This window comes from Eschscholzia californica, unplaced genomic scaffold (assembly GCF_041429995.1).
Source record: "Eschscholzia californica isolate CP2 unplaced genomic scaffold, dmEscCali1.0.p SCAF_3, whole genome shotgun sequence".
Classification (NCBI taxonomy): Eukaryota; Viridiplantae; Streptophyta; class Magnoliopsida; order Ranunculales; family Papaveraceae; genus Eschscholzia; species Eschscholzia californica.
In genome coordinates, this window is record NW_028238420.1 from 55,221,338 (window position 1) to 55,245,279 (window position 23,942).

A 23,942-nucleotide genomic window follows, 5' to 3' on the forward strand; every position below is an offset into this window, starting at 1 on the left:
TCTTTATTTGACACTTGACAACTAGATTTTAGAGTTTTTGTTAGAGTGTCCCATTGGAGATGCCCTTAGACTGGGTTGAATCTTCGTTGTTTAACCCCACTGGTGAGGCCAGTCTTAGTGCCCTCGGACTGCCCCAATCCATGGGGCGTTAAGAAAATAAAAAGATAGGACTTCCTTATCAGTCAGTCCCCCTATCCAAAATGGGTTGCTTATAGTAGAAGGCCTAATACTCTATACCAAACCCAACTTGTAGTAATGAGTGTTGCCGGTTTCAAGAATCCGACAGTATAAAGGAGATATTAACAGTTACAAAGAGAACTGATACAACTCAAGTTCAGGTCCTTCAGGTCATACAAGAGCTTCGCCTCCATTCATCATTTTTTGTTACAATCAATTTCCAATGAAAACCCTAATTTCTGAAACTCTTCTTTCTCAGAACAATTCTCCTTCCTCACCTTCCCTTTCTCGGTTCTATTTCAGATCCATTAATCTCAAAAACAGATTTTTCCTCCAATTTCCAAATCGCAGATGGAGTTCTAATTCAAAAACACCTAATTTTTGTTCAATCTCCACATCTACTCATCCTACTTCAATTTCCTCCAATTTTGGTGGGTGGGATGACCTGAAGCTTATTGAACATCCAAATCAAAATGGTAAGTTAAACAAGGTACAAAGTTTTCTGGTTTCTTTAGGAATTGATGATGGTAAGCAAGTTTTCATGTTTATACTAGGATTAGTTTCAGCATTGGCAATTTCTAGGGTTAGGGTTTCCACAATTTTAGTATTTCCAGCTACTGTTTTGATTTTCGGTATTGGTTTTTCAATGGGATTTGTACGTGGAGGTGGAGTTGTTTTTTCTATTGAAGATATAACTAGATTTCGAAATAAAAAGGGTTCTAAAGAAGAGAATTCTAGGGTTTATGCTGAAAAATTAAGAAATTCTGTGGATTTCTTTAATGAGCTGAACAATAAAATTGCTAATTTAGAAAAAGAAATGAAAGGAGCTATGAATTCTAATTTTGTACAAGTGGGTGAATTAGAAAGTTATCATAATGAACTAAAAAATATAAGCTTGGATATATTACGAGAGAAGAATGTAATGGAAGGTTCAACCGATTCTAGTAGAGAGGCGGCTGAGAATGAAGAAGTTGGGACAAACTCTAATTCGAAATCGATTAGGAGAAAAAGTGATAATGGCATGAGTTTTTTCGATTTTCTTGGGTTCATTGGTGGTTTGTTCAAACATAAACCTATTGGGTCAAAACCTAGTAAAGTGAAGGATACTGCTAAAAGAGAGGTAATGGAAGAATTGAATTCGAAAATGGCGAATAGTCAAATTCATGGTATCGGACGTTCTGATAGAAATATAGAAGAAAATGTGTTGGATCAGGTTTCTAAGAATGGCACAAGAAACATCAAAATAGGCACTTCATCGCAAGGAGGCCCTAATAAAGCATCTTTTAAGCAGCATGGAGACGAAATGGTAGTAGAGGGAGAAATGGAAGAAGTTCCAGCAATGGCTAAACGGAAGTCAGTAGATTCACTGAGGAATATTAGGTCATTACTGGACGACGAGGAGTGTTATTCTCAGAGTAATAATCAGAAGTTTTTGAAGAATCAGAGAAACTTCATCCAGATGGCTTATAGGAAGAAAAATGAAATGCCTTATTCCCGTGATAGTTTTCGTGATCAAATGGATATGGGTTTGGATAATGGACCGAGAGAACTTGATGAATATACTCTCAAGCAATCTTACCAAGCTTACATTCCCAATAGCAGAAATAACAGTATAAATGGAACTAGCAAATATGATTTGAGAGAACAAAGAGAAGCGTTTGGAGATGGCCTCAATTTGGAGAATATTCATATTGCAAGTGATACGGAAGAAATTTCTAAATTATCATCTTCAGTAGTATCGGAAGATGTAGAATTTGACCGACATCTAACTGATGCTACTAGTCTCCTTAAACAGGCTAAGGAATGTTTAAAGGGTAGTATTGATGAAGAAAAGGCAGAGGTCTTATTGTATAAGTCAGCTAGATTACTCTCCAAAGCCATATCTATGAAGCCCATGAGTTTACTTGCTGTGGGCCAGTTAGGAAACACATTCCTTCTTCATGGAGAACTCAAATTAAAGATAAGTCGTGAGCTGCGAAGTCTTCTCTTAACAGGTGAGGAAATGCATAGGAAACGTGAAGATCGAGTCATAAGCAAAGATAAAATTGTGTCTTCCCTCATTGATGTGTGTGAAGAGTGTGAAGAACTCCTTGTTGAGGCTGGAAAAAAATACAGGATGGCACTATCCATTGATGGGAGTGATGCCAGAGCTTTATATAATTGGGGTCTTTCTCTATCCTATCGTGCTCAGTTGGTTTCAGATATTGGGCCAGTAAGTACCCTTTTGATTCTGGTAGTTCATTACATTTTTATAGGAGTACTTTAGTCAGAACTCATAAGTAATGAAGTTTAAAACTACCTAGATCCATAATTGCTTAAATACTACTTCTTGCAAGTAACTGTTGGTTGGTCTTGGACCTTTCTTACCACAAAAGCTAGTCAGGAGTGAGGGCGTGGGGCTTTCACTCCACACTAGCCCGTCCACAACCAATGTGGGATTATCCCAAAAATCCCAACCAATGTGGGATTTTAACTTCAATAGACTATGTCACTGTTGGTCTATGATTTTCTTCCTGGATTCTGATACCAGTGTTGGATTCTCTTGGGTTTCTCACCCCAAAGCTAGCTCAAATAGTGAGGCTTTAACCAATGTGGGATTTTAACTTCAATAGACTATTTCACTATTGGTCTATGATTTTTTCCTTCTTGGATTCTGATACCAGTGTTGGATTTTCTTGGGTTTCTCACCCCAAAGTTAGCTCAAGTAGTGAGGCTTTCCGTCCACTTATGAACTGGCTAGCAGCCCCTTCCGCAACCACTGTGGGATTGTGCCAACAAATCAACAATCATTCTCTCAGACATTGGTTTTAACTTCAATAGACTATAGGTCTAAGATATTTCTTTTCGGGTCGCTGATACCAAATGATTAGTAGTCTCGGGCTTCTCTCCTGCCAAGCCTAGACTTGAGGCTTTCCCTCCACTTATGAACTGGTCACACGCCCTTTCCAAATCAATGTGGGATTATCTTAAAAGTAACTACTTTTCTTACTTTCCAATGTTTCATCTAATTTATTACTTTCAACTGTTCTCAGGAAGCGGCTTTTGACGCTGACAAGATGTATCTTGCAGCGATCGATAAATTTGATGCTATGATGTCAAAGAGCAACGCGTATGCACCCGATGGTATGATTCACTTAATTGGACTATGAAACTATTTATATCATGTCACCCACACTTTTGCTTCACTTAAGTAATTCCTCTAGGTATCGGAGATGATCAAACTGCTTAAACCCTTTTTGGGAAGTAAGAGGAGTGCCATCTGTACCACTGCTCTCTATTGGCTAAACTCCGGCCTCACCAATCCACCAGTTTGTAGATTTTTATTTTGTTACTGCGAATATCAAGGTTCATCATCCTAGTACACGTGGGGGATAGGGCGGATAAGTGGTTAACTGGTTATCTGTTAGAATTTTTCGAGAAGTAATGAGTTTAAATTTAGAGAATTACCTACTTTTAGATTGTACTTTGGCACAAAATTTATGTGTATCTCTCTGTCCACATGATATTTGGTAATTAATCTCCTGAACGAGTTCAGTTTTGCAGCTCTGTACAGATGGGGTATAGCATTACGTCAAAGATCTCAACTGCGACGAAGCAACAGTAGAGAGAAGATGACACTGCTTCTTCAGGCGAAAAGATTGTTGGAAGATTCTCTCGAAATGGACTCAAATAATGATCAAGTAAGAGAAGCTCTATCCTCTTGTATATCTGAGATCAGCTACTGGAACGTTTAGTTTTATTAAACTCCCAATGGGGTCAAGCATACTGTAAGGAAAGGTTGAAGTTACTGCCACAAGCAAAGAGGTAATAAAATGCAGAGATATACTGATACAATAAAGAAATAAGAAGACTTGCAGATGCATCTTTATAAGAATGTCACTTATCTGTGATGTCGATGATACCAGCACCAACCCAACCTCTCTCTCTCTCTCTCTCTCTCCCTCTACCAGTTCTTAATAGGTGCTTACACTGTTGCCAACATTTGAAGACGAAGACTTAGAGAAACATGAAGTTTCCTTATGAATGATTAAGGTTCGTTCTATTAACTAGGTAGTTGAACATATTGAGTATTACTTGGGAAATATTTATGACGTAAATTGCATTGTTTGAGTTGAAATTAAGGATTCCAACAGTGTTGAGTTTGAAGAATCAGCTGAACAACTATTTCTACGTTTCGATATGGCAAGAATCTTACGGGGCTTCTTTACAAACACTTCAAGGAACTAGTGGTGCATCCCTAAATCGATATATCAGACCATCATTCAGTGGCAAAAACTCCAAGTCAGAAGATAAGGAGAGAGAGATGCGGACCCTAATTCCAATAGCAATCCGTTAGAGCATCTGGAAGGATAGAAACAACAAGATCTTTCAGGATAGAAATATAAGTTGGGTGAAGGATAAGTCATACTATGATTTTGTCTATAGGACTTGATGATGTAACATAAATAACTAACTTCTGTGTACACTCGTTTGTATTAATATTAATGTCGAAGTTTTAAACAAAAAGTTGACTTTAAGGCATTTCTCTTCTTCGTCTCCCTCTTTATATATATATATATGTATGTATAATATATAAATTACAGATGAATGATGGAATACGAAAAGAAAGGTTACAAACTACAGGAAGGACCTCCAAAGTTCACCACTTTTTACTCTCTTGTACTCAGACGACCGGAAAAGTCTCTTCTAATGTCTGTTTTTGTTTTCAGTGGAGAACAAGGGAGAAAATACAAAGGAGTGAGAAGAAGAAAGAGAAAGAAAAGAGAAATTAGGACAAAGAGAAGAATAAATTAGATCTGGATAAGAAAAATAAATAAATTAAAATTAACCTTTTCCTAACAGAACCGTTGAAAAGAGAGCCAAAAAATCTATTAGTCAAATTTAAAGGACCAAATGGTAATTAACCTGTTCAAAAAGGACGGGTAGTTTTACTTTCTTATTTTCAATTTTCCCGGCAATAATTGGGGTTTGTATCACTTGTTTGTGTTAGGGTTTGATTGGTTTTTGCGCTCCGTTGGGACTTGGGAAGTCTAATCCGATAGCAGTTGCAGAGAAATGAGAAATTTAGAGAGAGAAAGAAAGAAAATGACGAAACCTGCTTACTTCATTCCTTCCAATCTCTTCTCTCTCTATTTCCTGAACCTTTTTTTATTTTCTCTCTCATCAAACCACATTTCTCTTTCCATAAATGGTAATCCTCCTTCTATCAACCTAATTAATGACCTCCAACCTCTCTCTCTCTCTCTCTCATCACGGATTTTTTCACGGCTTCACTTTCTCTGTATATCAATTATCAAGCATTTTCTGCCTTTCATTTGAATCTTATCAGAAACGGAGGAAAATACGGAACCCTAATTATTAGGTATTCAATTCATCTTTGACACTTTATCTTCTTTCCTTTTTTTTCCATCTAAAATTTGTATGAAATAATTGCAGTTCTGTTTTTTATTATCTTATTATTCAGTTTAGTATTGGAATTGGTTGTTTAGGTTAAATCTGTAAGAAAAAACTCGACTTGTTTGTGTGGATCTTATCATTGTGTGTAAGCTTGAAACTGGAGAGAAAGGTCCCAAATTGTGACAATTTGACATTCTTTGTGTTCTTATCCTCTGTTTTCTTTTATATTCTGAACCGAATTCAAGTTGCTTACTCAATCTTCTCATCTGGTTGATCACATCGAAGCTTCAAGTCTATATTCATATTGTTACGGATTCGTGATTGTGGTACCTTTATTTTGCTGTAAACTATAGTTTATGAAGATTAGGGTCTTACTATGATTTTCTTCCATCTGAGAGGTCTAGTTTTAGTTGACAATATATGGGTTGGTATTTTTAATTCGTAAAATTGTATTAGGGGACCGTTGCTTGGCTTGTACTGGTTGATGTGGGAATTCAATGCGTCGAACATTTTTGGGAGCTTCAGCTGCAGTATTTGCAGTCAGATTAGCATTTTATGATGATAAGGTTTTTGCAAAGGATAGATCCAATGCTGAATTGGCGAAGCAGAAAATTTTACTGGGTGATGGAATTGTTCCAACCAGAGAAGAGCAGGAAGCTAAACTGTCCGGGAGCAGTATCAGTAAGCCCTTTGATGTTCTGGTGATTGGAGGTGGTGCAACTGGCTCAGGTGTTGCCCTTGATGCTTCTAGTAGGGGATTGCATGTGGGCCTTTTGGAGAGGGAAGATTTCTCAGCAGGTTCATCCTCAAGGTCAACCAAGCTTCTTCATGGAGGTAAATCACATGTTTTCTTTTTCGTGTTTTAGTTGCGTATGTACCGGTAAAAGATACAACCTATGTAAGCTTTCTTTCCGCGACTGGGAAGTTGTACTTTCCAAGTGTTTGTATTAATGGAGTGGTTTTCTCATCTTCTTGGAAGATTATGATGGAAAGTAAACGGTCTTAAAACTTTTAGCAGATAAAAGAACTGATCGTAATTTCTTAAGCTCTGAATGTGAGCCAGAGTCAGTTGTTCCTATATATAACCTGGAAAATGATTTTGTATTACATATTTGTGGTGACTTGAGTTCTTAGGTAAATGAAATTTCCTCCATATACAGGGGTACGCTATTTGGAAAAGGCATTTTTCAATCTTGATTATGGGCAACTGAAGTTAGTTTTCCATGCACTTGAAGAGCGAAATCGTGTTATACAAAATGCTCCACACATATGCCGTGCTCTGCCCACTATGACTCCGTGCTATAGTTTGTTTGAAGTAGTATACTATTGGGTGGGATTGAAGGTGTACGATCTAGTTGCTGGCTCCGGGTTGGTTAGATTATCCCGATATTACACGGCAGAGAAGGCAGCTAATGTTTTCCCAACTCTTGCAAAAAAATGTAATGGCCGAAAATTGAGAGGGGCAGTCGTTTATTATGACGGACAGATGGATGATTCACGTCTCAATATTGGACTGGCTTGCACTGCTGCCATGTCTGGTGCGGCCGTGCTTAACCATGCGGAAGTAATTTCTCTCCATAAGGATGAAAACTCTGGCTGTGTTATCGGTGCCCGAGTAAGAGACACTTTGACAGGTATTGGTGTTGTGATTCAGTTAGCTATCACCCCTTCATGCAGTTTACGTTGAACTAGCAACCTGAGACATATCACAGTTGATATCTATTATTTAATCATAATTTGATGCTTGATGTCTAGTACTTAATCATAATTTGATCTATATTAGATCTAAATTCATGTTTGCAGTTAACCATGCATCAGATGAAACATCAATAATAGAATTTAGATTCTACATGTAACAAGTAAAACTTTTCGACTGACTTATATCCTTCTTAGGTCTTTGGATTCGTCAATGGAAAAGCTTTTTGTTCTCTATAATTTGAACTTGAGTCTTTGACACTATCTGTTTTGAGCCCTCGGATATGTCTCACAATTATTTGGGCGTGTAGCTAGGTTTAGAAGAATCTTTCTTCCGTAGTTATTAGTCTCTTACCATCTTATAGGAATTCTTCGAAACGTCATAAAAAGTGTAACTGCCTGCATAGCTGACTGGGTCAAATTCTTGACTTCTGTTAAAATCCAAGCCGCAACACTGGGTCTCCAACATTAAGCATTGTGTTACGTGTTCTTCTGATCTTAGAATCAACAGGTTGTTTAATCACACTCTAGACTTCTGTGAATGCTCAGGTTACAACTTCGTGTGCCTCTGGTTGGAGAATTCATATAGGTGTGTTTTTAGAATTCAAGAAGTGGGCTGTCTTTTTATAGATTCTTATACTAAAATATAAAAAGAAGTAGGCTGTATCTCTGTAACGGATGGTTCTTAAAACCCCTATTTCATTTAAATTACTTAAGCCATATGATGGCGTACTACGGTGAGCATGCAGTCTGGCTGCAAAACCAAGGGACACAGATAATATTAATATCAAAGAAAAGCAATGAGCCGAAAGTTCTTTATTAATGGCATGGAATATGGCCGTAAAACCAAGGGACACTAGATAATCCAACAATCATTACCAACAAATTCTAGAGTGCTAAGTATATATATATTAGAACGAGTAATGCACTGGTGATTCGATGAATGAACTTGTTTGATGTAGTGAGATTGGAGAGAATAAAAAAGAACTTCACATTCAGCTTATATTGCTCTTCAAGAACATCAAACTTTGTAACGGTGAGCATAAAGAAACACAAACATTTCATAGGTGACTGTTTTACTGACTGATACTTACAATTATGAAGGCCTACACTAAGTTATGTAGTTCAAAGCTGTGTGGTTTGTAATATAATATGTTATTGTCGATGTGATCTTCTTGTTATCAATATCCAGTTGATGCAGTTCACGATGCCATACTGTTTTGATAGAATAAGTTGCAGATGCATCTTGGATTTTATCTGACTTTTATGTCTAATTTGTAATTCTTCTCAGAGAAGGAGTTTGATGTATATGCGAAGGTTGTTGTGAATGCTGCCGGACCTTTTTGTGATGCTTTAAGAAAAATGGTAGACAATGGTGTGGCGAACATTATATGTCCAAGCAGTGGTGCCCACATAGTGCTTCCAGATTATTATACTCCAGAAGACATGGGATTTATCATTCCTAAAACTAAAGATGGTCGTGTAGTGTTTATTTTACCCTGGAGAGGCAAAACTCTGGCTGGAACTACAGATTCCAGCACTACGATAACTGCACATCCACAACCTCATGCAGAGGAGATAGATTTTATCCTGCACGCAATTGAGGACTACCTGAATATAAAGGTATGCATTAGTTGTTTGGCCTTAGTATTTGAATTCTCCTTCCAGATTTGAAGTTATAATACATACACTTTAAGTGAAAGTAGTCCCACATGGACCAAGGGAAGTCTCATGACCGACAATACAATATTTAGGGCCTCTCCGCTGATTGTTTATTGGTTTTGGGTTGGATTTCCACAAACTTAATATGGTATCAAAGGTAGGCCCCACGTCATAGCCCAATGGCTACACCCCTCTGTGTCCCCCAAAGGAAAGGACATGTGGTAGTCTAAAAAAGCGCCACAGGAGGGGGCCTGCGGAGAAGTCCCATGTGGACCAAGGGAAGTCTCATGACCGACAATACACTGGCTATGGCCTTTCTACTCATTTCCAATTGGTTTTGAGTTAGATGTCTACAAACTTCATTATTATTTTCGTTCATTTGTTTATGGAATGCTAGATTTGAAATAAGGATATTATATTTAGTTCAGATTCCCTACCTTAGGATCTTCGGTCTGACCTATCAAACCTCAGTAGAAGTTATCCTCTACTCTGAACCTGATGGGTACCTTGAATTACTTTCTTTCATTCTCTTGTTTGTTTCTAGGAATACAGCGTATTAGTTACAATCATTTAACTGTAACATATGTAAATTAGATTCAAATGCAATGACTTTCATAATGGTTTATCACATTTCAGGTTAGATATTCAGATATTCTATCTACATGGAGTGGTATACGTCCACTGGCCACTGATCCTTCGGCTAAGGATACTGCTGATGTTTCGAGGGATCACATCATACATATTGATTGCCCTGGATTGATTACTATAACTGGTGGAAAATGGACAACTTATCGAAGGTACAAATGTCCACTTCTATGTACCATTGTATCCAATGGTTATTACGCATAAAAAGGAAATTTAACTCGCAATTTCTGCAAAACTATCTTCAAATTCAGCTCTATCGCCCCTCAGAGTGGATGCACCACCCTTTATAATGTTTAGGTTCCAAACTGTAATGACCGACGGTTGCTTGCAACCAGATGGCCTTGAAGTCATTTCTATTTGAGTTATCTCATTCAACACTGACGCTATATAAGGAAGATATTCCTGAATATTTTCATTCGTCATATTTTTTTTACTTCGGCAACAAATTCTGTAGCAAGCTCCGGTTCACAGAGAATGCATGTCATAAAAAATGCTGAAAGGATCTATAATAACTTTTCCCCCAAGTACAAACTGATGCACGGAGATCATGTATATAGACTAGTGTTAGTGTGTTACCGTGTTAGTTTAGGAACAAACTTGTACATAAGATGGCAGTATCTTCATGTCGGCATTCACCTTATCTGACACCTTGTGCAGGCATCAACCATTGGATGCCATACACGTGAACTAACTTTTGGTGATTTTGATTTTCAGTATGGCTGAAGATGTGGTTAATGCTGCCATCAAGCATGGAGAGTTAAATCCTTCAAGAAGTTGTGCCACATCTGACCTGCCCATTTTGGGTGCCGATGGGTGGCAACCTTTATCTTTTGTCGAGTTGGCCCAGTCTTATGTTCGCAGGAAGAAGACTAAGGATGGGAAAGTGATATCTGAAACAATGGATACCACAATAGCCAAGCACCTCTCGTGTGCTTATGGCAACATGGCAAAAAATGTAGCCTCTATTGCGCAGGTTAGAAGTCAAGCATTATTTTATTGATCAGCATTTAACACAGGAGAACCACACCCTACCACACATTCCCTAGCATGAAAACATTTTGAATTTGAAGCGAAGTTTAACTTTACTGATATTCTTCTAAAGTGGATGAGCATTTGAAGCAGCCGGGCACCTGAGTAACTGAAGAGTTACTCGTGAATTGGCTCGGACTCGGCTGCTACAACCCATTCTGAGTTCACTCTTTTTAGCTTCTTTCTTCATTTTCTTTTGTATTTTCTACTTTTCTATACATGGAAATTTGAAATGGTAGTCCAGCTGCCCTTTTTCCATGCGAGGATAGTTAGTTATATTTTCTCGAAATGCTGGGGCCAAATTTGGTTGACTCAGGATTGGCGCTGCCATTAGAGCATGGCTTGTGTTGTGAGAGCAACTGCTTAGGGTCAACTGGTCCGTACACCCAACCTTTTACCATCTCTCAAGTGAGCCGGGGCCGGATTCCGTTTGTGTGATAAACACATTATTTGCCACATGATATGGTCCGGTTATGCGGTCATGTTCCATTACCCATCTTTTTCACGATGCAGCTGATGTTCATTCCCTCACTTTTATTTCAATTTCCTAAATTATCATCTCTGCAGGATGAAAATCTTGGAAAGAGACTTGCTCATGGCTACCCTTATCTAGAAGCCGAGGTAGCTTACTCCGCAAGGAAGGAGTATTGTGAAACTGCCATTGATTTCATTGCTAGAAGAACGAGGCTTGCCTTTCTCGATGTCAATGCTGCCACTCATGCTCTCCCAAGAGTAATCGAAATTCTCGCCTTGGAGCATGGATGGGACAAAAGGAGACAGGAGCAAGAACATCATAATGCTGAAAATTTTCTTGACACTTTCAGAACTGCAGTTACAGATTTAACGTCACAACCACAGGCTAAATAGTTGGTAGTTTTTCTTATTTCTTACTTAGACTAGCAAATTGGTGAGAAACCTTATTAATGTATTTTCATGTTCCCATAGTATATTTATTTGAAAAGGGTATTACGAATAAGGAGAAATTAAAGTTTGGAAATCTGAAACAAATAGGTTTATTAGGAAGAAAATCAGAGCAGTTCCTTGTAAGAAGTTTGTTGTTTAAAACCAGCGAATTTAATGCTCATTCGTATTCTTGTTTTACTGCAAATTCTTTTTTTCCCTCAGCTCGAACTCCAGACCCATAGTTTGACCTTTGATTATAGAGACATGCCAATATTTTCTTAGGTTTGAACTCCAGACTTTTAAAATCTGCAAAAACCTTTGTGAACCCATCGAAACTGAGAGCAATTTTCTGCCAGCTTTTCTCTCACAAACCATTTTGCTAAGCAGCTCAAATCTTACTAGGTAGCCGAATCCTATTCGGCAAAACAAAATTAACAATGCCTATGTAGATTGACCTACTTTTCAAATAAAAAAGCAATGGAGTCCAACCTGCTTTGCAAGCCTTGTTTGATTAGAGAAGGTCTCATTACAAGTCTATGATAAAAAAGCACTCGGCGTACAAGCCTTGCCTTGGTTAGTAGCCCCACACTACAATCCTGCATCGATTAGAGTAGACCTGATCAAATGCACCCGACGTATATCCCTTGCATTGACTGACAACCCTACATCACACCAGCTCCTTAAGAGCCCTAGCTCCGCCTCACTAACTCTTGCCTGACATTTCAAATCACTCGCCTCAGTGTTGCAACGAGAAAAGCTATGGAGTCAAACAAAGTGTTCCAACAAAAAAAGATCATTGCTAGAATAGTAGCACAAAATAATAATTTCAAATGACAGTAAAATAGCAACCATTGGACTGTTATATAAAAAAAAATCCTCTGTTTCTAATACAAGAGCCAAGCTGTTACTAGTTTGGTTAGGAGGAATATACATCTTCCAAGAAGCTGAGATTAAAAACCTAATAAATATAAATACCTAATATATACAAAATTATAGTGGAAAGTAAATAGATATTGATGACAAAAATATAAATATAAATTTGCCTCAATCACTGATCCTTGCCACATGAAATTTAAAGATAGCCGTTAGAAGCTGACTAAATTTGAGTAGACCTCTTTACATGTCAAAATAGGATCTGCTTTTAGGTTAAGTATCTTCGTTTAATAATCTAAACTTCAGAATTTTCTGCACGTTGGCAATAGGTTTAACTTGCTTCGCCAACGCTTGATTTGGATCAACAATACATGCGCCTCTGAAAAGATTTTCTTCAGATGGTCCTGTTTCTTCGTGCACCAAAGGAGTGGCATCTGCCAATATAAAGTTTAGTCAAATAGTAATGCTAACGACGATAAAAAAAAAATGCTCAACCTAGTTCTTTCATGTCATCGATTTTTGCAGAACTTCATTTTATTTCACATATAAAATTGTATGGACTACTTACGTACATATAATGTAGAGAGGGAAAGAATTAAAAGTTACCAGGTTCAGTAAAAACCAAGCATGTCCCAATTGTTTCTTCATAAGTTCCGATCTGTCATAGATTAACAACATTACAAGACGAAGATGAAACATTGAAAATATATTCTAACTTCCCAAGCTACAAGTTAACTGCTTTCCGAGTACATGCTCAAATATACTATATATTTTAACCGTAAAATTCACAAGAAATAGTAGCAGTTTGATTAATGATGTATTTAGCATGTACACTGATAGCAGGATCGAAGTATTCAAATTTCGGGACGTGCTTGAAAAAAAAATTGTAACGACTATAAGAGTGAATAGAAAGAGGTCTTGGAGGTGAAGAACTCACCAGCTTCTTGTCACCTATAACCAAGATTGGGTTCATAGTGTCCAAACCCTACACAAAGTGAAGGTACAAATTACAAAACAAATTACTTGTTAGATCGATCATTCAAACTATTGTGAGTCAAACCCTTATGGACTTGGAACAATGGAACATTAGAATAATTTAATGTGTGATCCGTTCGAACAACTGCACGAAGGATAGCTTCTTTATGATACCCACTCGTAAAAGATTCAAATACATGATTCCTAGTTTGTTTGAGCTGCTTAAAATTGCATAGTTTTTGTTGAATGATTTAGGATCAACACGTAAACATTCACCTATATGGGTAACGAGAAATTTGTAAAATTTATGCAAAAGTTTGCATATGTACGTACAGATAGAACGAATGGAGCATTAGGCAAGATCTCTATTCCACCATCATCAAGATCAAGTAAGATTTCTACATCCTCCGAATTCTCAATTTGCTCCGAAGTGGACCCCATAACCTACAATATGTAAAAGAGAAAATATAAATCAATATCAACCAATCTAAACATGAATTTAACATCAACCTATATCAAGTGACAATCATCATTTTCTTTATGAACTGAAGTCTTTAATTGCAATCTCTAACCTTCAAGTGGTCTGCAAACAAAAACCTAAAAGGGGAATTTCATCAAACAGTTGGAATACAACAACCTAAACCATCTCCACAATTCTCAAAGAGACTCATCAAATAAAGTATTGAGTACTCACCAGAAATCTGAGTAGGAGTATTTCAAAATTGAAAGTTCAACTGAATCCTTGAGAGAGATTTCAGAGACTTGAAATCCTTGACCTTGAGAGAGAAAGTGAAAATAAAAGATAAACCCTCAAATAGTGGGACTGGAGTTGAAACTCTCCCTTCCTTGCCCTCACACAATTACTGAATTACACAAAAGGTTAAATATTGTAACCCTAAATATTTGACCCTCAACTAACACAACTGTCAAAACTAGGGCTAAACAAAAACAGAATCTAACACAAAGCGGGCGCGCCTTTGAAACTTCACTTCTCCTTTCCCAATCATCTTTCTGAATTCTGAATAAAGAGAGAGAGAGAGAGAGAGAGAGAGAGAGAGAGAGAGAGAGTTTATCTTCTGATCCTGAAACAACAGTGAGTTTTACATTTCGTGATCTGAAATTAGGGTTAGGGTTTTTGGATTTTGAGCTGGAATGTCTAGTTACCAAGGGGGATACGACGAAGGTAACGTCCAAAGCAACAAAGGAGCTGACAATGGAGGAGGATCTTCACCTTACGATGCATTTGAAGCTCGTCATTCTCACATCAAGACTGTAAATTTCTTCTTCTCTCTCTACAATATACCTTTTAATTATCAGATTACCTTTTTCATGCATATAATTTTTTGATTTCAAGGACAAATTTGATTCTGAACAGAGAAATATTACAAAAAAAATGAAACATTTTAAATCTTTCTGCCTTTCCATTTCTTTTGTATAAGAAACTTTCATTTCATTTATTAATCAATATCATAAAATACATGAGTCTGATAAAGGGGAGGGTTAGAACTATTTCATTCTTCTCAATTTGTCGGTTTACCACCAGTGCCTCAAGTTCATGAGCCACTTTATTGCTGAATTAGCTCAAAAAGTGATTGTTGAAGTCGGATACCATGCCAGTATTGTTATATGTTTTTGAATTCTTTGCATATAACTTGCTTTTTACATTTTTCCACTTGATGAAGATGCTCCCTGATTGGTACTGAAGATTGCTAACCCAAAGTAGATATGTTTATCTTTTCGAACTTTGTGTAAAAATAGATGTTTCAACTTGTGTTTGTCGCAATCTATTCTTTACAAAATACGTGATTACTTTTTTGTATGCCTGGGATTTTTATTATGAACTCATCATTTCCATTGAAAGGTTCTAGGGAATAGTTTGGAATCTGCATTGGAGTATCTAATGGAGTTCCAAATAAGAATTATCCTGAAGGAGTTGGATGACCTTATTAGCTAGAATAATCATGACATCTTGACACTCGGCTTCTTCAAAATCAAAACCCTTTTTTAGTTTTCTGTTCATGATGCCTCTTTGTGCTTTATGCCATAACAAGTAATTATATTTTTATTAGGTTGTTCTATGTTTAGTTTTAGACTAACAACCGACATATATATGGAAAAGAGATTAACTTTCTCCATGTTTTCTTGTCAATAGTAGGAATTATACCCTATTTATTTCCCAGGGTTAAATACCATAGAAAATCTTCTGATACTCAGGTTGCGACAAGAAGGGAAACACCAATACAAATATGAGGTAGAGAGTATTAAAAAAAGGATATCTTTCTACTTCACCAATTCCCTCCATATGTTTGAACACGCGCTTCTTTGATGAAATCAAGTACTCCTTAGACCACTATTACTACAAAAACTTCATTTTGATAATGTTACACTCTAGAGAAGCTTCGTTATCTTTAAAAGTTATTATATACTTCAACCACAGCTTCTTCCAAATCACAAATTATATCCACTCTTCAACTCCTAGACCACATTGACTGTTGAGCTTGCTGATGCATAGCACATATAGATGTGTAAGCACTCAAATAATTTGAAACCTCCTTTGTAATTCCACAAGGAAGGAATTAACTACATGTCTACATTATTAAGTATATCGTTATATTTGGTATTTAACATAAAAATTCGAAATTGTCTCAATAATAAATGTTACTCAGTTAAGTAATTACACATTTCTTACTACTTCTCATACCAACAAATATTTGTGTAACATAAATATCGTAGTGTGATACATAATAAATATGATACCCTAGTTATAATGTGTATAAGGGACTACGGATGTTTTACTTGACTACTTGAGAAAATAAATAGTTGTGGAGGACCTGCAGTTGAGAAAAAATAGGAGGAGATGTAAGTATGTAACAACGGTTCACTGACTCTACGAGTCTTGGTAGGGATGCCAACCATGGCTTGAAGTGTACTCAAACTTCTATAATGATGTGTAGAAGGTGAAGGGTGTATCTTAGCTTTCAGAAAATAAATGCGCAGAGGTGAAAGAAAAAGGTAAAAACCACTACTCGGGAAGCCATGAGTCTCCATCACGATGCCATGTATGGCCGTATGGGTCAATTATTATGCAATGCTTCTTGCCCCACAATGTGGTTGGTATTTCCTTTTGTATATTTTATCATCCAAAAGCTGCTAACTCGTGTTATAATTTCTCAGAACAATTCTCGAGGACCAGAACCTGAGAGGCCAAGAATTAAAGGAAGGGATAGAGACAGAGAGCAAGACCGGGATCGCCACCCTATGGACTATAAGGATAGAGGTGTGAGGGAAGAAAGAGGAAGGGATAAAACTGCCGACTTTGATCATCGTCGAAGCAATGACAGGTACCTGTATGATTGGGAAACGCTGCTATCCTATGGATTTTACCAGAAATTTTGTACATCTTAGGCAGTTGATTGATATGAGCAGGAGGGGAGTCCATAGATGTTCAATGAATTTTTTTTCTGTTTCATTCTTAATAACAGTAGAATGCTAAAACCTGTACTTTTATTAGCAATAGAAGCAAAATCTTCCTTTTTTCGGTCTTCATTTTTCTTTTTCGTTGTACACAGGCATCGGGATTATGATCGAGATAGGGATAGGCGACACAGGAATAAATCGCGTTCCCCTCCACGTGATAGATCTAGGAACAGATCACGCTCTCCATCTGGCTCCCGTTCGAGAAGGTAAGGTTACTCTTTCTCTTAGTACCCATAGTTCTTTTGAAACTATATATAGTGAGAGTTTACTTGAAGGTTGATGTAAGATGGCAATGGTTTGAGCGCCAAGAGGTTTTGCTGTTTTCATAAAAATGAGGAAGTAACAGATGTAATAGTGATCTTATGAGTCATGGCTTAATGTAAAGGTATCTAATCCTTAAAACAAGTAAACAACGAATTTAAAGGGATCCCAGTTGTGAGACTGTGAGTCTTAATAAAGTCGAAGGATAGGAACAGAAGAACAAAATTGCAGGACATTTGCAACCAAAATCGTTGTCACTAAACACTATGTCCTTGACCCTCAAACCCCATAATGCAGCTCGAACCAAAAGCATGAAAAGAAGGGCTTTAACCTTGTGCACAAAGAGGAGTCATTATTCACCCAGGTATGGAGGTAGCAACGGGTGATTTTTAATCTAAGGGGATCCAGTTTGACACAGCAAGAACAACCTTACTTATTGACTCAGTTGGCCAACTTATGCACATTTACTTGTGTTTCTGTCATCCTCTTCTCAATTCTGGAAATAAGTTTTGTATTTTATGATCTCTCTGAGTACTTATATATTGTTGAAATTAGATTATTAGTGTTACTAACTAAGCTACACCTATTTCCCAATGAAGCAAACGAGCAAGCGGTTTTGACATGGCACCACCAAGTGCTGCTATGGTACCTGGTGCAACAGTTCCAGGTTTGTCATTAGCTACCTTCTATCGTAACCTTTTTTTTTTGTTTTTGTTTTTTAAATATAAAGAGCTCACAGGACTGGTCTTTCACAGACTGACCATAGTTTTGCTCTGATTCTCATTTAGTAGTACTTTCTAATTTAAAGTTGTAGTTGTTTTCTGGTTTATTCTGTTTGTGGTTAGCTATTCCTTTTACTTGGTGGCTTTATACTGAAACTGAGAATCGTTGTTGTGTTGTTGGCTGTTTCCTGTGGTTCTTTGTTTGTGATTTGTGTTTATCTTTCGGTAAGATCGCAATGTTGGATCACATGTTCGACTATGGTATTCTTCGGCGCGGCTATCGTAGATTTTGTGCTCAGCGGGGAACCAACTCACCGATTTCTGCATCCTCTCTGCCCCAGCCAGCAACTAATGCCGTTTTGGTAGACCTACAAATATTTCTTAACCACCTGCTATGACGGATATCTACTTTCTTATTTTTATTCCTGAACTGCAAATTATCTAAGCTTTTCTTTTAGAGAGAGAATAATTGTATTGACTATCAAGAAAATGTTCAAATGTAACATATCAAAATGATCTAAGCTTTCGATTAGGAGTTCTAAATACTCGAGAGTTAAAAATAATTAAACTAGGCTGGCTCGTTTTTATTGCTCAATCAACTAGCTGTTGTTTCTGCAGGACAAGTGCCAGGTGCGCCTCAGACGATGCCAGGAATGTTCCCAAATATGTTTCCTTTCGGGACAACTCAGGTGTATTTGCTCAAGATATTTTGATTTATGTAGCTCAATATGTTGCAAATATTTTGTTTATTTGTTAAGCTTATATCGGCTCTTCTAATGTATGAATTAGTTTGGAGGTCTTCCATTGATGCCAGCACAATCCATGACTCAGCAGGTACGTCTGATATAAAATCTAGATTTTCCTTTCTCTCTTCTTTTTGAAAAGCTCAACATGTTTAGTCCCCTTTATGTATGATAGGCAACAAGGCATGCACGTCGAGTATATGTTGGTGGCCTTCCTCCATTAGCAAATGAGCAGGTTTTGTTCTCAAATATCAACTTCTCAGTTTTTCATCCTTACTCCTGCTGCCTATTTTTTCCTCTCCTCTCCTATAAGCATTGACCTCACAAGTAACTCGCGAGTCAACTTTCCCCACCTTAGATTTTCTTTTGTGGATTTTTTCTTCTCTTCTATTTGAAGTGTAATCTTCAGACTTCTTTATTCTCATATCTCTTGAAACAGACAATTGCAACATTCTTTAGCCGTGTTATGGCTGCTATTGGAGGGAATTCTGCTGGTCCAGGTCAGTTTGTGCCTATGCCTCTCTTCTACCAGCGATCAATACAGTTATGACGCGCAGTTTCTTGAATAGGGTGGTAATTTTGGTTTTCTGTACTTGTAGGTGATGCTGTAGTGAATGTCTACATTAATCACGAAAAGAAGTTTGCTTTTGTGGAGATGAGAACTGTTGAAGAAGCAAGCAATGCGATGGCATTGGATGGAATTATTTTTGAGGTGCTACTTTCAAATTCCTTGCAGCAGCAGTAGGACTAGAAGGGGGGAGAGCCTCTTACACTTAATCCGTGAAAACATGCTTAGACACATATTGCTTTAATGCTTTTTTGCTAAGTAACGTGCATGGATACTCCTTTTTAGTATTTCTAAATCTTGGATGGCCCAGTGGCTTAAGTGGGTATTCTGTGAGATTTGATTTGTGTTAACTCTTACCAACTCCTGTCAAAACCATCAAATACCACTCTAGGTTGGCCCATTCCTATATATTATAATGATAGTTGATCCAACAGCATCATAAGTGAAATGGAGGACCACATAAGTAATAGAAGGAAATAGACATGTGTGTTGTCGAATTCCGTACTGGGAGTTTCCAGTAGTCGTACCCGTCACCTCGTAATGGTGTTCGATACTGGTAGTCGTACTCGTGTCCATGTTAAATAGGCTTTTGCAGAAATAATTATATGACAGAGTGAGACTCCTGATAAACCCCTCAGAACCTGTCCTCAGTAAGTGTTATAAAAACATCAATGATAAAGTACACAGTTATTATTTTCATGTGGATGTAGCTTTATACACTACAACTAAGTGTATATTCGGGAATCGGGCTCACCAAACCTTTATGTTGGTGCCTTCTGGGCTCTCATTTTAACGACTTTTTTCATTATAGGGGGTCTCTGCGAGGGTCCGAAGGCCTACAGACTATAACCCTTCATTGGCTGCAACACTTGGATCCAGCCAACCAAGCCCCCTTCTCAACTTAGCAGCTGTTGGTCTCATACCGGGGTAAGTTATATTTAGCAAGGGCAATTATGGCTAAGGTAATTATTTAGAAATGTAGACATTGTAAATAAGGCATCCCTCTTCGGATGGAGTATGAAATCCCCTTGGCCCAAAAACTCCGCGCTTGGTGGTTTCTTGTATAATTGGGAAGCAATTATCGAAACCATGTAATTTTTGGCTTTTCTTAAATCCTAGGTCACTCTTGTAAGACCTAGGTAATAATTGTACATCCTTATCTCTTTCTCTTAATTCAATTCACTCCAATTTGCAAAATAAAGAACAGATGTAGACACTGTAGAATGTGGGTTTAGGTTTTGCTTCCTAGTCAAACGTTTTGGTTGTGCGATCATATCATGCAGTTGAACTAGTGACCGCCTTAAGCTATTTGATATTTCCATGTGTACGTTGATCAAGTTTTATTGATAAAACTTTCAATTCTTTAAGCTGCCTTAACTGCCTATGATAAGAAAAAGTTATTCTAACTGGTGATTAAGACTACTCCCATTTTCTGAGCTCATGAGTCAGGACCAAGCATTGGAAATGGTTGACTGGTGTCCTACCACTTCTGTAGTTTCTTCCACGAGATAGAGTCATAATCAGTTGGCATAATTATCTTATATTTATATGTATTTCTCTACTCTTAGTGCTAAGTAATAGGTTGCTTGTTTATGAAAGCTGGTTATGCATATTATTTTGCATCTATCCTTCGGTGAATTCCTTCTACTATAAAAATTTCTGCTTACTTTCTTCATCTTACTGTTAGATAAATGTGGATTAAGATTCCTCGATTGATGTTGGACCTGACCTATTAGTCAATTTGAGACTTAATCAGGTGTTGTCCAATATACAATTAAACACATACTTTTCAAGCGACGTTTTCTGCAGCTTATGATAGTTGAATTTTAAATCTTAGCTCTTGAAATGCTTGACAGTGCAACTGGTGGAGTCGAGGGGCCAGACCGTATATTTGTAGGTGGATTGCCATACTATTTCACAGAAGTACAGATACGAGAACTGCTAGAGTCCTTTGGGTATGATATACAACTCCGTTGCATTTTAACAGTTATTTTGCTAGAGCTCCACAGTCTTCTGTTTTTTCTTCTCCTCTTAGTTTCTTATAATAAGTCTAGTAAGTACTACTTGATGCCCAAGTATTAGAAACCCCTTTTCATGTAATTACTTTGTTCATGATTTGTGAAATATTGCAGAGCTTTGCGTGGATTTGACCTTGTCAAGGATAGAGATACTGGGAACTCAAAAGGTTATGGTTTCTGTGTATATCAGGTGTGCAATTACACTCTTTAGGTCACAGACTTGAGTGCCTCTAGGAATGATTCAAAATTTGTTTCTCTTGGGTAGTTGGATTGTTTTCTTTTATTCATTTAATACTGAAATAGCTCGGGCTGCTCTCAGTATATGCAAGATTTTGCTTATATACTGGATCTTAACTCGTTCGGTTCAATCTCCAAATTTATGGGGTCCCAGGATCCATCTGTGACCGATATTGCTTGTGCTGCGCTTAATGGTCTGAAAATGGGTGATAAGACTCTTACTGTTCGCCGTGCCACAGCGAGGTTGGTGCATGTTATCAGGATAAAAAAATCATGAACACAATGCGTTCGTATTTTGATTTAACTATCATGTGGTTGCCGTGATTAGTTTTCATGTATCTAAGACAATTCAGTTCACGTTTATTGCAGTGGACAAGGAAAAGACCAGGATAACATATTACAACAGGCACAACAGCATATAGCTATTCAGGTATCTTGTCGTAAAGGCCCATATACTGACATTTTATTCCATAGTCTGTCAATTTTGTCTTCTTGTCAAACCTTAGCGGCTCTATGCTCTGGATTGCAGAAAATGGTCCTCCAGGCTGGTGGTGGTACTTTTCCTGGAGTTGGAATAGCAACTGGAGTGGGTATCGAGATTCCAACTAAAGTTGTCTGCTTGACAGAGGTATTATCCCTATCTTGTATACCTATAAACCATTTGGTTATGGGGCGTGTTCTACAATATCTGACCCCATTTATGTTTAGTATTTAACATTATGGTTGTTTATTAAATAGGTGGTAAACCCCGATGAGCTGAGAGACGATGATGAGTACACTGATATATTAGAGGACATGAGAGAAGAAGGCGGAAAATTTGGTACAAAAAGTTTCCTTACGTTGCCTGATTTCTCATCTATCGATCTACTCATTGCTGATTCATCACCACAACGATTTTATAGTATCTTATATGGTCCATTAAGAGGACAATATCTTTAATGTTTAACCTATGTCTGAACTCTGAAGTTTCTGCAGGTTTTAATTTTAACCGACCTTATGAATTTTCTCTTAACTGGGCAGGATCATTGGTGAATGTGGTAATTCCTCGCCCAAATGCAAAGGGAGAGTGGACCCCAGGAGTTGGAAAGGTACTTCCGTCTTCCACTGCATCTAATATTTTGCATCATTTCTTCTCTCTGGTTAACTGTTCTTTCCATAATTCCGGTAGCATACCAAAGCATAAACCAAAACATACCTTCAAAATGCCCACGAAACTATAGTCGGCAAATAATATATTAAGTGCATAGACTCCCAATTGCACAGAACAAAGTTTTCGACAGAATAATTTTTTATCTAAAAACTTCCGTTGGCGATTGCTCATTATGATTTCTCTTTTTTGAGTATCATCACATTACTAAATTATTGCTACCAAATTCTTCCTCCGGTTTAAGTTAATCCTCGTTCTTATTTGTCGTGGCATCATAATTTCAGGTGTTCATGGAGTACGAAGACAATGTTGGTTCTACTAAGGCAAAGGCTGCACTTGATGGTAGGAAATTTGGAGGAAATGAAGTTACTGCCGTCTATTACGCTGAAGACAAATATTATAATGGAGACTTGGGCGCATAAATTTCCTCCTTTTCAAACTATATACCAGTTTTTTTTTTTCGTAGCTGTTTTGTTTGTCTAAATCAAATGCTTAGTGAAAAATCTCCTGGTAACCAACTTTACAACTATAATGATATTTATACAGTACCTTATATTGTGTGTATATTATCAAGAAATATGTTTGTTCCACATTACTTCCATCAGTCCTGCTATACTTTTTACCTATCCATCCCTCGCCCAGGGTCGAGCCCCAAAGCAAAGTCCAAAGCTAGGTCTTTCAGACTCACAGCCAGATCCCTGACCTAGTGCCGAATACCAAGAATTTCCACTATTCCTAGAATTTTTTTTGTTTGGGCATTTGATACAATTTTTTAGCCACTGGCTTCCATTCATAGTCCATAGTATGGGGCTCAAGGGGAGGTTTTGGGATTCACATCTTTATACAAGATGAATGAATTGACTTGGGCTTCCAATTCTATATGCTCTTATGGGACTATTCGATCATACATAGAAAGTGACTGGATGTGGTCTATTAACTGGTTTCAAGGCGCCAACAATCGATAGTCCAATTGATAGTGCATCTACTACGCTATGTGGAAGTTCGATCTCATGGATGTATGAATGTAGGATTTATTGAACTTGGGTAAAAAATAAAGTAGATGGCTGGAAGATGGCTTGAAGGCTTATTCTATTCACAAAAGATTATGTAGCTGTATTAGAGAAGAGAAGACAAGTAAGTCAGGATGGCCGAGTGGTCTAAGGCGCCAGACTCAAGTTCTGGTCTTCGAAAGAGGGCGTGGGTTCAAATCCCACTTCTGACATATTATATCATTTTTTTTCTTTTTGATTTTTTCCCTCTCAACTGAATATTTTACTTCAAAATGACTTGGAACAGGTTGATAATACATATGAAAGCTACTCTGGTCGGGTCTCAAAACCTTCTTCCTTCATCTATCCGCTCCATCACAGATTGTTTTTGTGTTTAAGGTCCGCTCCGTTACAGGTGATGTTA

The 23,942-nt window shown here is 37.5% G+C and overlaps 4 protein-coding genes and 1 non-coding gene across 6 annotated transcripts; 4 read left to right on the forward strand and 1 right to left on the reverse strand.

Annotated features, from left to right (window-relative positions):
* The first annotated feature begins 193 nt into the window (after positions 1-193).
* Positions 194-4,683, forward strand: LOC147552039 (uncharacterized). Of its 2 annotated transcripts, XR_015238813.1 has the most exons (4): positions 203-2,389; positions 3,210-3,300; positions 3,721-4,209; positions 4,300-4,683. XR_015238813.1 is itself a non-coding variant. In XM_086672334.1 (3 exons), exons 1-3 carry the CDS (start codon positions 401-403, stop codon positions 3,909-3,911), a joined length of 2,271 nt encoding a protein of 756 aa, XP_086528460.1. In that variant the 5' UTR covers positions 194-400; the 3' UTR covers positions 3,912-4,683. The 2 variants fall into 2 exon arrangements, 1 of the variants encoding a protein (XP_086528460.1); XM_086672334.1 differs by having other exon boundaries at positions 194-2,389; positions 3,721-4,683.
* Positions 4,684-5,023: 340 nt separating this feature from the next.
* LOC147552040 (glycerol-3-phosphate dehydrogenase SDP6, mitochondrial-like) lies at positions 5,024-11,706 on the forward strand. Its single transcript, XM_086672335.1, has 7 exons — positions 5,024-5,539; positions 6,031-6,408; positions 6,735-7,208; positions 8,561-8,892; positions 9,568-9,728; positions 10,291-10,549; positions 11,173-11,706. The coding sequence occupies exons 2-7, from the start codon at positions 6,072-6,074 to the stop codon at positions 11,470-11,472; spliced, it is 1,863 nt and encodes a 620-aa protein (XP_086528461.1). The 5' UTR covers positions 5,024-5,539; positions 6,031-6,071; the 3' UTR covers positions 11,473-11,706.
* Positions 11,707-12,339: 633 nt separating this feature from the next.
* Positions 12,340-14,230, reverse strand: LOC147552041 (Transcription factor TFIIIC, tau55-related protein). The gene is made up of 5 exons (XM_086672337.1): positions 14,051-14,230; positions 13,690-13,800; positions 13,319-13,366; positions 12,988-13,039; positions 12,340-12,815 (listed from the first exon to the last, which is right to left on the reverse strand). Exons 2-5 carry the CDS (start codon positions 13,795-13,797, stop codon positions 12,655-12,657), a joined length of 369 nt encoding a protein of 122 aa, XP_086528463.1. The 5' UTR covers positions 13,798-13,800; positions 14,051-14,230; the 3' UTR covers positions 12,340-12,654.
* Positions 14,060-23,119, forward strand: LOC147552042 (splicing factor U2af large subunit A-like). The gene is made up of 18 exons (XM_086672336.1): positions 14,060-14,628; positions 16,531-16,697; positions 16,926-17,039; positions 17,694-17,761; positions 18,435-18,505; positions 18,606-18,650; positions 18,735-18,794; positions 18,999-19,059; positions 19,159-19,271; positions 19,939-20,054; positions 20,984-21,082; positions 21,260-21,335; positions 21,537-21,625; positions 21,752-21,812; positions 21,912-22,010; positions 22,121-22,202; positions 22,403-22,470; positions 22,814-23,119. The coding sequence occupies exons 1-18, from the start codon at positions 14,509-14,511 to the stop codon at positions 22,949-22,951; spliced, it is 1,647 nt and encodes a 548-aa protein (XP_086528462.1). The 5' UTR covers positions 14,060-14,508; the 3' UTR covers positions 22,952-23,119.
* Positions 23,120-23,667: 548 nt separating this feature from the next.
* On the forward strand, positions 23,668-23,751 carry TRNAL-CAA (transfer RNA leucine (anticodon CAA)). Its single transcript has one exon. It is a non-coding gene; the product is annotated as a tRNA-Leu (tRNA).
* The last annotated feature ends 191 nt before the right edge of the window (positions 23,752-23,942 follow it).

What these genes read in the sequence shown, in the direction of transcription:
- LOC147552039 (XM_086672334.1), top strand. Translation starts at nt 401, where the DNA reads ATGAAAACCCTAATTTCTGAAACTCTTCTTTCTCAGAACAATTCTCCT. An exon ending in TGGTTTCAGATATTGGGCCA is followed by an intron (nt 2,390 to 3,209) that starts GTAAGTACCCTT and finishes AACTGTTCTCAG; the next exon opens with GAAGCGGCTTTTGACGCTGA. An exon ending in CAACGCGTATGCACCCGATG is followed by an intron (nt 3,301 to 3,720) that starts GTATGATTCACT and finishes TCAGTTTTGCAG; the next exon opens with CTCTGTACAGATGGGGTATA.
- LOC147552040 (XM_086672335.1), top strand. Translation starts at nt 6,072, where the DNA reads ATGCGTCGAACATTTTTGGGAGCTTCAGCTGCAGTATTTGCAGTCAGA. An exon ending in AACCAAGCTTCTTCATGGAG is followed by an intron (nt 6,409 to 6,734) that starts GTAAATCACATG and finishes CTCCATATACAG; the next exon opens with GGGTACGCTATTTGGAAAAG. An exon ending in AGTAAGAGACACTTTGACAG is followed by an intron (nt 7,209 to 8,560) that starts GTATTGGTGTTG and finishes AATTCTTCTCAG; the next exon opens with AGAAGGAGTTTGATGTATAT.
- LOC147552041 (XM_086672337.1), bottom strand. Translation starts at nt 13,797, where the DNA reads ATGGGGTCCACTTCGGAGCAAATTGAGAATTCGGAGGATGTAGAAATC. An exon ending in ATGCTCCATTCGTTCTATCT is followed by an intron (nt 13,367 to 13,689) that starts GTACGTACATAT and finishes CACTTTGTGTAG; the next exon opens with GGTTTGGACACTATGAACCC. An exon ending in CTTGGTTTTTACTGAACCTG is followed by an intron (nt 12,816 to 12,987) that starts GTAACTTTTAAT and finishes TTATATTGGCAG; the next exon opens with ATGCCACTCCTTTGGTGCAC.
- LOC147552042 (XM_086672336.1), top strand. Translation starts at nt 14,509, where the DNA reads ATGTCTAGTTACCAAGGGGGATACGACGAAGGTAACGTCCAAAGCAAC. An exon ending in AGGGAATTCTGCTGGTCCAG is followed by an intron (nt 19,060 to 19,158) that starts GTCAGTTTGTGC and finishes CTGTACTTGTAG; the next exon opens with GTGATGCTGTAGTGAATGTC. An exon ending in TGGATGGAATTATTTTTGAG is followed by an intron (nt 19,272 to 19,938) that starts GTGCTACTTTCA and finishes TTTTCATTATAG; the next exon opens with GGGGTCTCTGCGAGGGTCCG.